Source organism: Pinus tabuliformis, chromosome 5_1, assembly GCF_031772625.1.
Source record: "Pinus tabuliformis cultivar Carrire ecotype Pingquan chromosome 5_1, CPIR1, whole genome shotgun sequence".
Taxonomy (NCBI): domain Eukaryota; kingdom Viridiplantae; phylum Streptophyta; class Pinopsida; order Pinales; family Pinaceae; genus Pinus; species Pinus tabuliformis.
Window position 1 is genome coordinate 851,982,311 of NC_142305.1, and position 20,127 is coordinate 852,002,437.

General features: G+C 33.6%; 1 protein-coding gene across 1 annotated transcript; it reads right to left on the bottom strand.

The window, feature by feature from the left end:
- Positions 1 to 15,165: 15,165 nt before the first annotated feature.
- On the bottom strand, positions 15,166 to 17,407 carry LOC149167529 (uncharacterized). The gene is made up of 3 exons (XM_089431549.1): positions 16,752 to 17,407; positions 16,576 to 16,644; positions 15,166 to 16,076 (listed from the first exon to the last, which is right to left on the bottom strand). The coding sequence occupies exons 1-3, from the start codon at positions 16,849 to 16,851 to the stop codon at positions 15,769 to 15,771; spliced, it is 477 nt and encodes a 158-aa protein (XP_089287675.1). The 5' UTR covers positions 16,852 to 17,407; the 3' UTR covers positions 15,166 to 15,768.
- Positions 17,408 to 20,127: the final 2,720 nt, after the last annotated feature.

Below are 20,127 nucleotides of genomic sequence, written 5' to 3' on the forward strand. Positions count from 1 at the left end.
GTGGCTCTTCATCTTCTGATTCCTCCTCTGCTGTAGAGTCTAATTCTTCCTACTTTAGCTCAAACTCTATCTTCTCATGTTCCTTTGGTTGGAATTCATGTTTAATAACATCTTTTACCTCTCTGAACACCACATCTCAACTGTAGACAACTTTTTGTGTGACTGGGTTCCAAAGCTTATAACCCTTTAAACCATCCTTATACCCAATAAATATGCACTTTTCAGATTTACTATCCAACTTGGTTCATTTCTCCTTTGGAACATGTACATATGCATCACATCCAAATACCCTCAGATGTGAAGAGAGGGTTTCTTACCAGTCCATACCTCTTGTGGAGTCTTATCCTCCAACACTGATGAAGGTGACCTGTTGACCAGGTAACATGTAGTATCCACCGCCTCTGCCCAAAATTCCTATCCTAACCCGGCACCACTGAGCATGCTTGTTGCCCTTTCCATCAACGTCTTGTTCATTCTTTCTGCAACTCCATTTTGCTGAGGTGTACATGGAGTATTCTTCTACTGTGCTATACCACACTTCTTGCAGAATTCTTCAAATTCCATACTGCAAAACTCTCCACCATTATCTGTCCTCAGCACCTTTATCTTCTTCTCTGTTTGGTTTTCCACTAGAGACTTAAATTCTTTAAACCTGTCAAAGACTTCAGATTTCTTCTTAAGGAAATATATCCATGTATTCCTTGAGAAGTCATCTATAAATGATACATAGTACATAGACTTACCTAGTGATGGAACATTCACAGGTTCAAACACATCACTGTGCACAAGCTCTAATATCTGTTTCGCCCTCTTACTTCCAGAGGGGAAACTCACCCGATTCTCTTTCCCATATACACAATTTTCACAAAAATCAAAATCCAAAGAGCTATTACTCATACCTTCTACCATAACTTTACCATGAAGTATTCGAAGGCCCTTCTCTCCAATATGTCCAAGCCTTTGATGCCACAACATGGTCCTCTCTCCAGAGACCACTAGATTTTCTGCTCCACTTTCAAGAACCACAAAACTGTTGCACCCATCAACAACAATTCTACCTTGCAGCTTATACAAAGTTCCAGTCCGAACTCCCCGCATCAATACTAGTGCTCCCCGAACCATCTTGCAGGTATCCTTCTCGAACACTGTTTTTACACCTTCATCATCCATCTTGCTTACAGAAATTAGATTTCTTGCTAATGCAGGAATATGTAGAATGCCTGGAAGCGTTCTAACCCTTCCACCTTGCAACTTTAACTTTACTTTTCCGCGACCAATGATTCTAGCCTTCCTGTCATCCCCCAAGAAGACATCACCACCATCATATTTCTCATACTCGCAGAACCATTCTCTATGGGGAGTGAAGTGAAGGGATGCACCTGATTCAATCAACCATGCCTCATGATCTACATGTGTACTTGAAGAAGCCAAGTACACATCCCCACCTTCATCTGAGGTGGTTTTTGCCTCTGCAGAAGGAGCCTCATCAGATCCCTTTCCTTTGTTAGGAGCTTTAGATTTACAGTCCCTTATGAAGTGGCCTTCCTTTCCGCATTTCCAGCACACCACCTTTATAGGTTTTCCTGGAGCTTTAGATCTCCCTCTAGATTTAGATCTCCCACTCGATGACTTATTTTTGTTTCTGTTCTGGGACCGTCCTCGTACAGACAAGGCATCACCATTTTGGCTCTCCATATTTTTCCGTCTCATCTCCTCCGTTAGCAAGGCTGAGACTATTTCATCAAAATGCAAGGCAGTTTCATTGCTACCTATTGAAATAACCAGACTATCCCATGAATCTGGTAGAGAACACAACAAACCGATGCACTTATCTTCATCTGAAATTTTAATATCAAGAGATGCTAACTGACTTACCACAGTATTAAATGCATTCAGATGCTCTGTCGCCAAGTCTCCATCTTTCATCCTCAGGTTATAAAACTTTTCCCGTAGGAATAGTTTATTCACCAGAGACTTAGATTGGTACAAATTCCCTAACTTGTCCCACAAAGCCTTTGTTGTAGCTTCCCCTGATACATTCAGCAATACTGAATCTGAGACACACAATTGTATTGTGCTCTTTGCCTTCCGATCCAACTTCTTCCATTCTTCATCGGACACTCTCGTTGGTTTAGTACCCAGAACTAACGCAGTCCACTGATCTTTATCCACCAACAGATCCTCCATCTTGAGTTTCCACAACTCAAAACTCTGACCATTAAATTTCTCAATCTCTATATTTCCACTGCTCGCCATATTCTTTCACCACTAGAATCAATCTCGCAAATCTCCCACTGAATAGGGTCTACCACAGGCCCAAGTGGAACTCCTCAACAACAAAGGCGTCCCCTTGAAGCCAAATCTGCTCTGATACCAAACATAGGTTTTAACCCCTTACAGAAATTACCTGCATACGAATTCTAAAACAAAGAAAATAAACAATGCGAGAGTAGATCACATAAAACACATATACACAGAGATTTTCCCCTGGATCCCAAAACCGGGACTACCAGCTTGATTTTTCATTATGTTCCTTTCAATGTTATAATACATATTTATACATGGCGAAGCATCCAATACCATGGACTGAAAACCATCGCATCCAATACCATGGACCGAAAACCATCGCGTCCACAAAACATGTGCGGAAATCATGCACAAAACCATAGGTGGGTCAGCGTGTTATGTTGACATGTAATTTATGGGTTGAAGCTAGCTTGGTGAATGGTACACTTGGTTATGTTAAGGATATATTCTATCCACCTACATCTAAGCCACCTCAACTTCCAATGTTCGCAACTGTTGTTTTTGATAAGTATGTTGGTGTTCCATTTGATGCAAGCAATCCAAAAATTGTCCCTATCACCCCAGTGATAAGAGGAAATTGAAAACAAATTCCTTTGAAGATGACATGGGATCTTACAATCCACAAGTCATAGGGATTGACTTTAGAATGAGCATCAGTTGATATCAAGAATAAAGAGCGGCAAGGCCTTACCTTCCCAGCCATATCAAGAGTGAAATCAATAGACGGTTTACACATTGCACCGCCTTTTCCTTTTCAACGTTATGCCAAGATGAAAGATAGCACATATGTTACAATTAGGAAGAAGGAAGAGGAGCGATTGAAGTCCATATCACTATGAAATACAACTAATAACATTGTGACCTTCTTTATAGTATGTTTTTTGAATTGCTTTTATTATCCCCTTGATTTACTTTTAATATAATAATCATTTTCATATATTTATTAGATTAATAAATTCATCATATTCATAGTAATATTTGAGAAAGTTGTTTACATCGTTTTTCATGTTGTTCATTTTACTTATTTAATTTTTAAGTGCCTATTTCTCTTTTCTTTGCAACAAACCATTCAAACATAAACAATTAGTTATATGAACCAATCATTCCAAATCATTTCTATAACTGGTTCATATTGATATCAATATTGTGGATTCATATTACATCATGAAATGAAAAAATGGAGGTTTTGATTACTGGCCACACTTTTATTCTATTTCTACAGTTTTTTCTATTGTATTTTGAAATGAGGCTTATATTTGTAGAAATTTTTATATCATTTGGTTCATGTAACACTAGATTGTTTTTTTTCATGTAACACTATAACATTAATTTTTTTAACATAAATAAAAATGTTGTGTTATGTTTTATGTATATACATATATATGTGTGTGTGTGTATGCTTATTTATTTGTGCATGTCTTTATTGATTTTGATTTTGTTTTTGTGTCTTTCAAATGCAGATATGGACAATAATGATGTCATCTATTATTCCAAAACAATACATGATATTGCTGGAGCTATAAGCTTTCTTTCCTATCTTCGGAACAAGTTTGATAGAAAACATGCGTTCATCTTGCATTTATTGATGATCATGTTTGTGAGCTAGATCAAACAAAAACACACGAAAATACTTGAAACATGTGTACCAGAGGGAGTCTGGGAGGAGAACAAGAAGGAATTGGTTGGAAAGTGTTAAGTATTGTGAACGTTATCCTATTGATTGGAATTGGTGTGGCTTTTGTCATCGGTCTGGTTGTGTTTTGGAAGAGGTCACTCCATAGATGACTTTTGAAACATTGTTTGAACTTAAATTTTGTAGTGGAATTATTTGATGTAAAGAAAACAAAAAATATATGTTAAGACTCAATGTTCTTTCTGTGGTTGCAATGTTGGTTAAATTGATTATTTTAAACACTAATGTTGTTTTTATGTACAAAATTGTATATTTTGGTCTTAAAATGTTCTATTATGTTCTTCTTTAAATCCAATGTGTGCAATTTAGATGTGTTTTTTTCATTTATGTTGCTTTCCTCCAATGGAAATGTTACTATTTTATATCTTTCTCTTGCATTTAAAATTAATGTGGTCTTCTGTGTGGATCCCTTTACTTTGTTCACGTCTTTCATAAATGAAAATATTATTTACATTTATAATTTTATTGTTGGGATTTCATGTTCTAGGTGTTTATATCAATATTCTTGAGATTTATACTATTAATACATTCATGTATTGATATCAATGTATTTAAGGCTTAAATTCTATTTATTGTTTATAATGTAGTGATATAAATGTGTTATTATTAATGCAATGATGATTTATCATGTTTTAATGCTTTATGGTTTGCAATGTGGTTCTTACATTGGTTTTGGTTTATGCTTTTTATTCTATTTTTTGTGTTATAACATTATTTATGTTTATAATATTGATGCCATGGATTTAGGGCTTAGGTTCTGTTTACTATTTCCTTGGGTTTATAATATTAAATGATTAGGTTTATTTTTCTTTAAGTTTGTAACATTAATAATTCCTTTGATTTATCATTTATTCCCTTTGTTTTATTAATCCCCAATATTAAGGTTTAAATAATAGTCCTAAGGTTTAATATTAATCCCTTACATTTACAATGTTTATCCCTTCAATTTATTAACATGTTACTTTCATACTATTAACAATCCCTAGGGTTTATTGATCCATTAGGTTTATAATATTCATAGTCATGTGGGTTGATCAATCCATTGGGTTTAAAAAATTAATTCCTATTAATCCCTTCTGTTTTTAATATTGATCTCTTGCCATTTTTGATCCCTTTGGTTTCTAATATTTTTCCCTTGGGTTTATTAATTCCCAATGGTTTATAATATCAAATTATTGGGTTTGTTCATTCTTCAACTTTTTAATATTAATAATTCCTTGGGTTCATAATCGCTTGAGGTTTTAGCGTTAATTCCTCGGGTCTATTATTCTTTTGGGTTTGTTATATCAATCCATTGGGTTTATATTATTAGTCCCTTTTGTTTAATAATATTCCCTTAGGTTCATAATCCCTTTGGGTTTTAGTATTAATCCCTTGGGTTTATAATATCAATCACTTGGATTTATTATTCCCGAGTCAAACATGGCTTATTATAATGTCGATCACGGTCCAACATGGAATTGTGATAAGGATTGTCTCAATATGAAAATCAATGACGGTTGATCGTGTTTATTTTAATGTTTATAATATTTGTCTTAGGGTTTATATAAGTTGCATTTATAATATTGGTCCTTGGATTTAATATTATTCCCTTGGGTTCATAATCCCTTGGGGTTTTAGTATTAATCACTTCGTTTTATTATTCCTTTGGGTTTCTCATATTAATCCCTTGGGTTTATTATTCCCTTAGGTTTATAATATCGATCATGGTAAACTATTGTCAATCATAGCCAACCATGGCCAACCAAGCTTGAATGTCACATTGTGACAAGGATTGTCTCACCATGAAAATAAATAATAATCCCTTGGGTTTATTATATCAATCCCTTTGGTTTATTATTCCCTTATGTTTATATTATTAGTCCCTTTTGTTTAATAGTATCCCCTTTGGTTCATAATCCCTTGGGGTTTTAGTATTAATCCCTTGGGTTTACAATATCAATTGCTTGGGTTTATTATTCCTGAGTCAAACATGGTTTATTATGATGTTGACCATGGTCTAACATGGAATTGTGATAAGGATTGTCTCAATATGAAAATCAATGATGGCCCATCAAGTTTATTTCAATGTTTATAATATTTGTCTTAGGGTTTATATACATTGGGTTTACAATATTAGTCCCTTCGGTTTAATATTATTCCCTTGGGTTCATAATCCCTTACAGTTCTAGTATTAATCCCTTCGTTTTATTATTCCTTTGGGTTTCTCATATTAATCCCTTGGATTTATTATTCCCTTAGGTTTATAATATTGATCATGGTAAACCATTGTCAATCACAGCCAACCATGGTCAACCATGCTTGAATGTCACGTTGTGACAAGGATTGTCTCACCATGAAAATAAATGATATTTATTTTAGTGTTTGTAATATTTATATTCGGGTTTATGAATGTTGGGTTTATAATATTAGTCCCTTGGGTTTAATATTATTCCATTGGGTTCATAATCGCTTGGGGTTTTAGTATTAATCCCTTGGGTTTATTATTCATTTGGGTTTATAATATTAATCCCTTGGGTTTATTATTAAATCATGTTTATAATATCAACCATGGTCAACCATGTTTGAATGTCACGTTGTGACAAGAATTGTCTCACTATGAATAAATCATGTTTATTTTAGTCTTTGTAATATTTATATTTGGGTTTACAAATGTTGGGTTTATAATATTATTCCCTTGGGCTTAATATTATTCCCTTGGGTTCATAATCCCTTGGGGTTTTAGTATTAATCCCTTGGGCTTAATATTATTCCCTTGGGGTCATAATCCCTTGGGGTTTAGTATTAATCCCTTGGGTTTATTGTTCATATGGGTTTATAATGTAAATAAGTTGGGGTTACTATTCCCTTAGGTTTATAATATCAATCATGGTCAACCATTGTCAATCATAGCCAACCATGGTCAACCATGTTTGAATGTTGCATTGTGACAAGGATTGTCTCACCATCAAAATAAACATGGTTTATTTTAGTGTTTGTAGTATTTATATTTGGGTTTATCAATATTGGTTTATAATATTAGTCCCATGGGTTTAATATTATTCCCTTCGGCTGATAATCCCTTGGGGTTTTAGTATTAATCCCTTAGTTTTATTATTCCTTTGGGTTTATAATATCAATCCCTTGGGTTTATTATTCCCTTAGGTTTATAATATCAATCATGGTCAACCATGGTTGAATCTCGCATTGTCACAAGGATTGTCTCACCATCAAAATAAATCATGTTTATTTTAGTGTTTGTAGTATTTATATTTGGGTTTTCGAAATTTGGGTTTATAATATTAGTCCCATGGTTGAATGTCGCATTTTGACAAATATTGTCTCAAGATGAAAATAAAACATGTTTATTTTAGTGTTTGTAATATTTATATTTGGGTTTACCATATTAGTCCCATGGTTGAATTTCCCATTTTGACAAATATTGTCTCACCATGAAAACAAATCATGTTTATTTTGGTCTTTATACTATTTACATTTGGGTTTACGATTGTTGGGTCTATAATATTAGGCCCTTAGGTTTAATATTATTCCATTGTGTTCATAATCCCTTGGGGTTTTAGTATTAATACCTTTGGTTTATTATTCATTTGGGTTTTAATATCAATCCATTGGGTTTATTATTCCAACAAGGTTTATAATATCAATCATGGCCAATCGTGGTTGAATGTCACATTATGATAAGGGTTGTCTCACCATGAAAATAAATCATGTTTATTTTAGACTTTGTAATATTTATATTTGGTTTTATGAATGTTGGGTATATAATATTAGTCCCTTGGGTTTAATATTATTCCCTTGGGTTGATAATCCCTTGGGTTTTAGTCTTAATCCCTTGGGTTTATTATTCATTTGGGTTTATAATATCAATCCCTTGGGTTTATTATTCCCTTTGGTTTATAATATTAGTCATTGTAAACCATTGTCAATCATAGCCAAACATGGTCAACCATGGTTGAATGTCGCATTGTGACAAGAATTGTCTCACCATCAAAATAAACAATGTCTATTTTAGTGTTTGTAGTATTTATATTTGGGTTTACCAATGTTGGGTTTATAATATTAGTCCTATCGTTGAATGTCACGTTTTGACAAAGATTGTCTCCCCATGAAAATAAAACATGTTTATTTTAGTGTTTGTAATATTTATATTTGGGTTTACGAATATTGGGTTTATAATATTAGTCCCTTGGGCTTAATATTATTCCCTTGGGATCATAATCCCTTGGGGTTTTAGTATTAATCCCTTGGATTTATTATTCATTTGGGTTTATAATATCAAAACTTTGGGTTTTTTATTCCCTTAGGTTTATAATATAAATCATAGCCAAACATGGTGAACCATGTTTGAATGTCGCATTGTGACAAGGATTGTCTCACCATCAAAATAAACTATGTTTATTTTAGTGTTTGTAGTATTGATATTTGGCTTTACCAATGTTCAGTTTATAATATTAGTCCCATGGGTTTAATATTTTTCCCTTGGGTTTTAGTATTAATTCCTTGGGTTTATTATTCATTTGGATTGATAATATCAATCCATTGGGTTTTGTTATTCCCTTTGGTTTATAATATCAATCATGGTAAGCCATTGTCAATCATAGCCAAACATCGTCAACCATGGTTGAATGTCGCATTCTGAGAAGATTTGTCTCACCGTCAAAATACACCATGTTTATTTTAGTATTTGTAGTATTTATATTAGGGTTTACCAATGTTGGGTTTATAATATTAGTCCCTTGGTTGAATGTCTTATTTTGACAAAGATTGCCTCACCATGAAAATAAGCCATGTTTATTTTAGTGTTCGTAATATTTATATTTGGGTTTATAAATGTTGGGTTTATGATATTAGTCCCTTGGGCTTAATATTATTCCCTTGGGTTCATAATCCCTTGGGGTTTTAGTATTAATCCCTTGGGTTTATTATTCATTTGGGTTTATAATATAAAAACTTTGAGTTTTTTATTCCCTTAGTTTTATGATATAAATCATAGCCAAACATGGTCAACCATGTTTGAATGTCACATTGTGACAAGGATTGTCTCACCATTAAAATAAACTATGTTTATTTTAGTGTTTGTAGTATTGATATTTTGGTTTACCAATGTTGGGTTTATAATATTAGTCCCATGGGTTTAATATTATTCCCTTCAGTTCATAATCCCTTGGGGTTTTAGTATTAATCCCTTCGTTTTATTATTCCTTTGGGTTTAGTTAGTATTAATCCCTTCGTTTTATTATTCCTTTGGGTTTAGAATATCAATCATGGTCAACCATTGTCAATCATAGCAAACCATGGTCAACCATGTTTGAATGTCGCATTGTGACAACGATTGTCTCACCATCAAAATAAAACATGTTTATTTTAGTGTTTGTAGTGTTTATATTTGGGTTTAACAATGTTGGGTTTATAATATTAGTCCCATGGGTTTAATATTATTCCATTGGGTTCATAATCCCTTGGGGTTTTCATATTAATCCCTTAGTTTTATTATTCCTTTGGGTTTATAATATCAATCCCTTGGGTTTATTATTCCCTTAGGTTTATAATATCAATCATGGTCAACCATTTTCAATCATAGACAACCATGGTCAACCATGGTTGAATGTCACATTGTGACAAGGATTCTCTCACCATGAAAATAAACCATGTTTATTTTAGTCTCTCACCATTAAAATAAACTATGTTTATTTTAGTGTTTGTAGTATTGATATTTGGGTTTACCAATGTTGGGTTTATAATATTAGTCCCATGGGTTTATTATCATTTGCTTTGGTTTATAATCCCTTGGGGTATTAGTATTAATCCCTTCGTTTTATTATTACTTTGGGTTTAGAATACCAATCATGGTCAACCATTGTCAATCATAGCAAACCATGGTCAACCATGTTTAAATGTCACATTGTGACAACGATTATCTCACCATCAAAATAAAACATGTTTATTTTAGTGTTTGTAGGGTTTATATTTGGGTTTAACAATGCTGGGTTTATAATATTAGTCCCATGAGTTTAATATTATTCCCTTAGGTTCATAATCCCTCAGGGTTTTCGTATTAATCCCTTAGTTTTATTATTCCTTGGGGTTTATAATATCAATCCCTTGGGTTTATTATTCCCTTAGGTTTATAATATCGATCATGGTCAACCATTGTCAATCATAGACAACCATGGTCAACCATGGTTGAATGTCACATTGTGACAAGGATTCTCTCACCATGAAAATAAACCATGTTTATTTTAGTCTTTCTAATATTTATATTAGGGTTTACCAATGTTGGGTTTATAATATTAGTCCCTTGGGTTTAATATTATTTCCTTGGGTTCATAATCCCTTGGGGTTTTAGTATTAATCCTTTGGGTTTATTATTAACTTAGGTTTATAATATCAATCATGGTCATCTTTATTAATCTCTTGTGTTTGTAATATCAATTCCTTGTGCTTCTTGATCCCTTAGGTTTTTAATATTTATCCGTTGGGTTCACTAATTCCTTAGGTTTATAATATTAAACAGTTGGGTTTATTAGTTCCTTGGGTTTATAATATTAGTCCTTCTTGTCTAATAATATTCTCGTTTGTTCATAATCCCTTGGGTAATAATAAACAAGAGGGACTAATATTATAAAGCCAATGTATACAAACTCTAAGATAAATATCAAAAATACTAGAGCCTGCTAATAATAATAATAATAATATTATGAGTTTATATTATTATAGTAATATTAATATAATAATCCTAAATATATAAATATATAAGAATATAGTTGTTATTATTTATATAGTTATTAATTATGATAAATAATTGGTTTTTTAATGTTATTATTATAATAATATTAATTATATTATTATAATAATATTATAATCACATATTATTATTATAATTATTATTATTATTTTTATAATTTTGTATTATTATTATAATAATATAATAATAATTATATTATTATATTATTTTAATAATATAATGATAATCTAATATTATTATGAGCTATTTTTATTATTAATTAATACATATTAGGTGTTTATATTATTATTATAATATTAATATAATATTTATATAATAATATATGTATGAATAATCTGGTTGTTAATATTTCTATAGGTATTAATAATCTTTGTTTGTGTCGTAATAGAAAGAAAGTTCATGTTTACCCGAAGAAAGAAAGTTGCCGTGAATTTCATAACGATGGATGAGTGTTGGCTCGACTTCTTGATTAATGTGGTTAATATAAGTTTATTGATGTACATCAACCACATTAGAAAATATGGTTGTAAAGAAAGCGGGTCGTGAATTTCATAACGATGGATGCGTGTTGGCTCGATTTCTTGATTAATGTGATTGATATAAATTTATTGATGTACATCAACCACATTAGAAAATATAGTTATATATATGTTTCATATATACATCTATAAGCGTTTATCGATAAATATAATTGTGCTAGCTAAACATTCAAATTATATAGAAATCATAAATCAAACTTCTTATTACACCCAATTCTATTAAGTAAAATTCATAAATGAAACTTCTAGTTCCAACGAATTCCAATCAAACAAATTTAATTGAAAAATATACTAGAAAAATCCTCCAAAACGTAAACCGGAGGGAATACGCCATTTTATTTAGACTCCTTCAAAAAATATACTAGAAAAATCCTCCAAAACGTAAACCAGAGGGAATACACCATTTTATTTAGACTCCTTCAAAAAGAATATTCAAAAGGAGAAACCTGCCGACATCACATTTGAACTACACGTGGTACGGTTGGAAAGAGCAACATGATTGTGACTCTTGTCAGAATGAACGGAAGGTTTTGATCTGCTCGTAGTTATCTTGAATTCCTACTTATTCAGATGAAAAATCCGCGGACATCATATTGCTGGAAATCGTACATAGAGAATAGTATGATTGTGTTGTTCTTGTGAACATAATGCGCGGCCGAATGAAATAGAAGACGTGAAGGAGGAGAAAATGGAAGGCGACTGAGTTGAACAAGTTTGACAGCGACCGTTTCCAACCCTTGCCCTAATTCTAATTCTAATTGTACAACCCGTAATTCAGTTCAGTGCATATAAAACGATATAGATGTTTTGAATGCATATACGCACTGTGGTTTGGTGTGCTCGTAGGCATCTTTGATAGGCTGAAAATAACCAGCCTGGGCCATTGCGGCCGCATATGTCTACCAAAATCCGACGGCAGAAATATACAGCCGCCGGGCATTTATGGCCCATAGGCAAGCTTGTCACAATATATGTTATGTACATCTGACAAAGCAAAGAAAATTATGCATCATCTGACAAAGCAAAAAAACGCCCATAGGCAGGCTGGTCAGAAGATATGTTATATATATCTGACAAAGCAACAAAAAAAAATAATGCATCATCTTACTGCAAAAAAAAAAGATAATGCTGATTCATCAGGCGCAGTATTGATCAACTGATCCTACACCCTCTAAATATTGTTAGCGTAGGCTGCTGCAGACGAAAAAGGCGCCAATGGAGATGTTATATATTACAGCGTCCTGATGGGATGGGGTGGATTGTTAAAAATGCATGAATCTTCATTGTAACAACACGTACAAAAAAAAATTATACAAACGTTGCAGAAGACACCAGTATGAACCTGCCAAATCTTATTGGAGTCAAATTCGGAAAACCACGAGCGTTGTGGTAGCGGTAAGAAAGATTACAATGATTTCAGAGGCCAACCTTATAGCTTCCGCATTGATGAATATAATACTATTGCAAAATAGAACTACCCATAATATTTTTGATTGATGTGTAATGAATATAATACTATTGCAAAATAGAACTACCCATAATATTCTTGCTAGATGTGTATTTGTGTTTTTAAATTTAGAAAATAGTTTAATTCTCCAAAATGTTTAGATTTAGTTCTATGTGCAAATTATCATTATTGAGTTGGCACAGGTTAGGACGGAAAATTATTCATAAAATTATTGCTAATTTATTTAAATCGATGTAAGTATTTCAATCACCAGTTTAAGGCTGTCTGAATCATTAGTTGGTTTATTTAAAAGTCCAATAACGCACAAATTTATAGTTCCTCAAAACAAAAGTGAACACATTTTGTCTCATGTATTCTCATTTTGAGTGAACACATTTTGTCTCATGTATTCTCAATTTTGTTGGATGTGGGTTACTCTGTATGCACAGTGGGTGTGGAATTTCTTTAGAAATCAGTGATTTTTTCACCCTCCTGAAAATCAGTGAGTAAAAATCGCGATTTTTCCATTAAAGAATATGGCATTGCTTTTGAAAAAGTAAGGATACGTCTCACTACCCAAAACGTGGCTTGGAGGGTCAAAATATACCTCAAAACGACCTTAGAACAGGGCCTAAATGTGCCTTAGATCAGCTTTAAAAAAGAGCTCGCAATATCCCTTAAACGACTCAGCCTTCTTGCCTCCGATAGGCCTCAGACACATCTTTGATCAGGCGTTAGGATTGCCGAAAATTGACATCGAATAGCCAAAATTTTCTCGAAACACAATCCAGTGATATCAATTTACTGAACACAATTTTCGGTTATAGTATATAATGTGGTTCACGGATTTTAGAGACTCTGCGACTGCCATGTTCATGGAAATGGTCCTGGGTAGATCCGTAAACGATCGGTGCTATATCGGAGCCTAATTGCTATGTTCACGGAAATGGTCCCGGGTAGATCCCTAAACGATCAGTGCTATATCGGACCCTAATTCCAAAATCTTTGAGAAGAATTGACATCAATTTTTTATATACAACATAGAAATGTCTTGGGTAGATCCCGAAAGGATCAGTGCCATATCAAGCTCAGAGGAGAATTGACCCGGCAACTTTTTATATTTTATATATAAAGATTATTTTTATGAGAAGAGTTTTACACCGAAATCACATTATAATATATTTATCTATGAGTTTCGAAACAAAGAGAGAGGTTCACCCTCAGGAGAAGTTGAAAAGTCAGATCATGACTACATGTTAAATAGGGAGAGCAGATCCTCCAATCGCTATATTTAACTAAGAAATAACTATATTAGATTAAGCACCTAAACTGGACCAACTATAAAAAAGTTATATTTAACTAATCAACTATACTAGACTAAAAAATAAAAACAAAAAAGAAATAATGAATTAATTAATATTTGATAAAAAAATGTTATCAAAAAATTTAAATAAAAATATGAATTATTACATTTCCTTTTTAAAGTATCCCTCATTCCTTTGCAAGTAAACTGAACCAACTATAAAACAGTTATATTTAACTGGCCAACTAGACTGTACCAAAAAATAAAAAGAAAATAAAAAATCAACTACTTAATATTTGATAACAAAAAATGTTATCAAATATTTTTATGAAATTTAAATAAAAATATGAACTATAACGTTTCCTTTTTTAAAGCGCCGCTCATGCCTTTGCACTTATCGCATTACTTATCTTGGAGGGAACCCATTGGCTATGGAATTGGGACTGGAACTTGTTCGTACAACGAAAATAGTAACAATTTTGAAGACCTATGAAAATGTTTGGGAAATTATTTAAAAATTTGAACAGTTAGAATTTATAAATAATGGTAAAATATGCAACAAGATCTTAGAGAAAAAAATACGTAATTGCGAACGACTAATACACCATATGGTTTCGTGTTTAAACAAGGGGAGCTGCGACGCAGCGAGTCCCTGCGTCAAGTGTTTAAACAAGGGGAGCTGCGACGCAGCGAGTCCCTGCGTCAAGTTGATGTTGACATTTACAGCATTGCGTCAAGTTGATGTTGACATTTACAGCATTGTACTTTCAGTAGCTAGTCAGAAAGAAAACTGTTGAAAATTTAGATGCCAAAGAAAATTGCAAGTTGACATTTACAGCATTGTACTTTCAGTAGTTAGTCAGAAAGAAAACTGTTGAAAATTTAGATGCCAAAGAAAATTGCAAGTTGACATTTACAGCATTGTACTTTCAGTAGCTAGTCAGAAAGAAAACTCTTGAAAATTTAGATGCGAAAGAAAATTGCAAAATTTTGAAAAACAATCCATATGGTTAAGTTATATGACAAAAACATATAACTAATTATTGTGGTTGCGTAGAAAAACAGTGACAAAAACATATACCTAATTATTGTGGTTGCGTAGAAAAACAGGAACGAAATCCATTTTTTTACTGCTTTATTTGACTTGCAGAAGAGACAGGCCAGTATGCAACAAATAAATGCAAATTATAAAACCCGAGTTGGACCGATAAATATGGTAAATATAACTTTATAAAATGCGGAGACTTGCATAATTTGAATTAGAGCATAATACAAGAGCACGTGTCAATTCATCCAGCATTACTCGAGGCTTGCATGCAAACCACCTGCCGGTTCTTCAGTGAAGCTGAGACTCGAGGCTTGCATGCAAACCACCTGCCGGTTCTTCAGCGAGCTCAGCTTCAGCAGGTGGGTTCGAATCCAGCTATGGATATTTACCAATGAACTACTGCGACGATCTAAGCACGTGCCCGCCAAAAAAACCACTTTATCGTGATATGCATACGTATTACAAACTTTACATATGATTCTATTAAAGCGCGATATGCATACGTATTACAAACTTTGCATATGATTCTATTAAAGAGCTTTGAAGTATTAGTTGATTTTCTCCAGTTTTTTCGGATCTCCCCGTTGTTCCCGGTGAGAGGTTTGATGTTCCCCATCTTCACCATGGCAGCGGCAAAATCATTGAAGAAGGCAACTGGATCGAGGGAGTAGAAAGAAACCCGATTATCAGTAGAGCCGCCATTGAATAATTGCTGATCCGAGTGGAGCAGTCCATTCTGGAATCGCAGAATGTTGTAGTAGCTGTTGTCGAAGGCCGTGGGAGTGAGAAGGTCCAAGGGTGCGAGATTGTTCAAACTTGCAATTCGGCAGATTCAACCCTTTGTAACCGTGTAGTATAAAACTCTGTAGCTTCTTCATGTTCTTGACGTCCTGGGGAAGATCCTCTTCAGAAGCATTTATGGGATAAAACAACTTTAAGTGCCTCATCTCCGACCAGGTTGCCATGATGCCATCTTTAATTCCTGACCTCCGGTCTATCCATACGGCCAATTCCGTCAGATTTTTGATTGTAAAGTTCACATTTTTATGATGGCGTAAGGAAATGAAATCAGATTCTTGTACAGCGAATTGAAAGCTGGCTAGCTAGATAATCATGGAGAGCAGTAATTTATTAAGTTTACAGGTACATATTCTTTGTTTTCCATCTTATCTGACTTTAACGAAATCCATTTTTTTACTGCTTTATTTGACTTGCACAAGAGACAGGCCAGTGCAACTGTTTCTGTGGTGGCCAACTGACCCAAATGCAAATAATTGCTGCTCGTAGGCTAGCTACATGTCAGACCCCATGTGGAAGGTACCTTTAGTTTTTCACGACTGTAGCTAGAAATGCAGAATTTCATTAAAGAGAAAACAAATTCTCTCAAGAAGAACCAGACTCAGGCAAAAGCCTGCAAAAAGGAAAACCCAGTTCGGACATTCAACGGACCCAATCTTTCCATCTTAAAGTCATCCTTAGAGAAATTCTCTTACCCGGAAGGCGGCTCGGGCAATGAAGCCTGAAAGGGTTGCCCACCCGGTTTCGTTGCCATAGCGTAGCACCTGCGGCAGAAGAGAACAGCATATTAAAGATGGAATAAGTATTTGAATGAATTTTTGATGAACCACTGTGCAGTAAACACCAAAAGCACAAGGATGCGCAGGCTTACCGTGACCGCTCTCGGATGGCAGAGTCATAACCCAGCCAGGGAGCCCCTCGACAGACTCCAGAGGCCTGAAGCAGCCGAGACCAGTCCATAGAAATTTCATGATGTGAACAACGACACGATGTGGGCATCAGGACAACCGGATGGATGTGGGCAGGGTTCAGTATCGGGCCGAGATCAATTCAGTGAACGATACGGCAGAGTTTCACTGAGTTACCGGCAGGTTTCATCGGTGCACAAAATTCCAATGAAAACCGACTACTGGGCACTTCTGATATAGATAGCAGGGTAACAGTATACCAGAAAACACGTGTACCAGAAGATCCACCACATGTTAACGAACGCTACAGCACCATGCAAACCTTGACCATACGGCCGACAGCTGCAAAAGAACAAGCAACTTAGGATATGCACCCATTCGCACTTAACAGTAAAAATTAAGGAATTAATGTCAGCATTAAATCGAAACCGCAAACCGTCAAGGGCACATGATTGTGGTTAAATATCAGTTTAACATATGGTCCGGCCTCTTCCGCCTCGGGAAGAGGCCAAATAAGATGGCCAACAGAAAATCAATTGCAAACTTTAGAACATAAGTGATAATACCACTGAAAAACCCTGCGAATTAATGCTATCTCCCCGCCGAACGGTTACTATAGTCCCTGCCGGATGCCAGATGGCAGGGACTAATAATATCACGATTATTATTAAAAGCTTACCACAACTTAATCTAATTATTAATTTGCAACGGTACAATTATCAGTGGTTGCATTCTTAAGAATAATAAACTATTGATAAGCCTGAACTATAAAGCTTCAATCCTATCAAATGTTTAATAGGATTCTTAAATCTTTGATTTTTAATATGTTCCTTTACATTATGGAAAACCAAGCTTTTAAAGACGGACTCACAAAAAAGTTATGTCATCCTCCCAAATCAATCCCTTCTTATTATTAAATTTATATATTATTTAAATAGAAATTTAATAACAACTAAAAACTACGTGTATATACAACTAAATTAAGCATATTCTTTATCACACTATTAATGAATTAAAAAATAGTATTTTAGATGATTATGTTACAATTATTTAGTGATTTGATTGAGAAATTTATTACAAAGTGTATTGTATTACTCATATTGATTTAATGGTATAGAAAAGTTTTATATGTATCAAATTGTGTTGGTTAAAGATAATTATGACAATTCAATAGATATGTGTCTTTACATGGACTTCTAACTCATTATAGCTAGTTCATCGATAAAACGGGCATTGGAAGAGATGAATACTAGCAGCATCTTTTTAGCAAAAGGTAAGGACTAAACATAAAAAATAGGGGTCCCGACAACAAGGCATGATAAGGAATGAATGTACAAACTCTCATAAGAAAATAAACGAAGAAAGACGCATATGAAAAAAATGTTTCCAAATGAGAGTAAGATGTTAGTTCATAGATAAACGAGCTAAAACTATAGATCCCACAATGATGTATTGAATGGCATGGAGAGACGTTTGCCCCAATCAGGAAGCACAAAGGTTGAAGTACCAAAATTGTGAAGATGAGAACCATGAAAACTCAATGATGTTTGTTGATATTTAAAGCAACCAATGTTTCAAGGGCACAAGAGTAGAAAACATGATTAAATTTCCTACAAATGCTTCGAAGAAAATAGACACTCGTAAAGACCTATGACAATGGAAATTTTTATGGGTTAATGTTCGCCGAGTGGGCCAATTTTCCATGATTTTTCCACAAAATATATTCACTAATTTCTAATTTTATAAAAGATCATTCGCTCAAATTTTAGAATATAAAATTATTTTACCTTAAAAATCGCCAACATTACATAGAGGCTATATATAAAATCATTATAAATTTGAATAATTTTATAAATATATCAATAAACATTTTATAGTTTGCGTATTATGGATTGGTGAGATTCGCGAATGTTTTTAAACTTCAAGTTTTTAAACAAAATAAACACCACCAACCAACAAATGATTAATGAGACTTGTAATTAATCATGACATAGCTCTACAAGATGCCATGAAAATGTTTGAACAATGTCATCGTCACAAAGAACAAAATACTTTATATCTAGTCAACACAACAACAACAACAATATGTATCATCGTCAAGTCCCCCTCGAAAGCAAAATTGAGGGAGTAACGAAAATAAACAACTAACATTAGCAACTTTGTATGATTGTGCAATTGGTGAGATAAAATGGTATGGAGTCTACAAACATCTATTCAAATTATTCCATGACTATCCATTGATTCAACCATAATCAGTCCTGATGGTAGGCACTATTCCATGTCTTATCATTTCACATATTTTCTGTAATAATCTCGATGTAGGGCTACTATGTAACCAAAAATTTTGATTCCTGGCTAATTTACTCTCATATTTATGAAGATGTTGATATGGCTAGGTTTTTTGTTTTGCATACTCAAAGCTAGGTACAACAAAATCGTCATCTAAAATGAACTTAGTAGCCATGTCATTGAACCTGATTATCCCAATTAGCAAGCTTTGTAATTCCTCTTCCAATATATCCCATTTTTCTCCACAAACATAAACTACTAGCGATGGTGTATTTTTCAATCTAGGTGAAACAAAAGCCCCATATGAACATCAGTAGCTGAGATTGGAAATTCATTAATAGTGTTTTCATTCTAAGAATTCTAATAGTGATTGGTTTCTAACTCAAGATGCTTCTCTCCCTCCTGCAAGTCTTGCGTGACCTCATCCTTCTTAATCGAATTTTGTGACAAGGCATCATAATCTTGTTTAGATTTTCATCTTTATCCAACAATCTATTTTTCTTTGTTTGAGAAAGGTCTCGTTCTTCACAAAGTAGTTCCATTGAAGCTTTTAAATAGAAAAACTCCATAAATCACTCATTATATTTCTCTTCCATCTTGTAATTTTTCTTCTTCAAAATCACATTTTCTAAGTTAGACAAGGACTCATCTTCCTCCTTCAAATCATGAAAGATGTAAATATTTTCCTTAAACTCATCTGCAAGATTCTAGAAATAGTTAGCCATGGTTGACTTTAGATTTTAAACCTTATTTATTTTCTTAGTGGTAGCGCTCTTGAAGTGATTCTTAAGTATATCATTTTTCTTTTGTAAGATAGAAATGATGGAGTACAATTGAATGACCCAGTTATGAAGTTTATGAGTTTCTTTTTTTCTAAATACTTCTGGCAATCCTTTACCCATTTTGATAATGGAAAAAATTATAATTACATGAAAAGGCCATTGATTATGCTACGTCTAATTTGAACACAACCAATGGAAATGAAAATAACAACTTTCATCTTCGAACATCCAAAAATATCAAACTAACCTAGCTAGGTTTCATGACCAC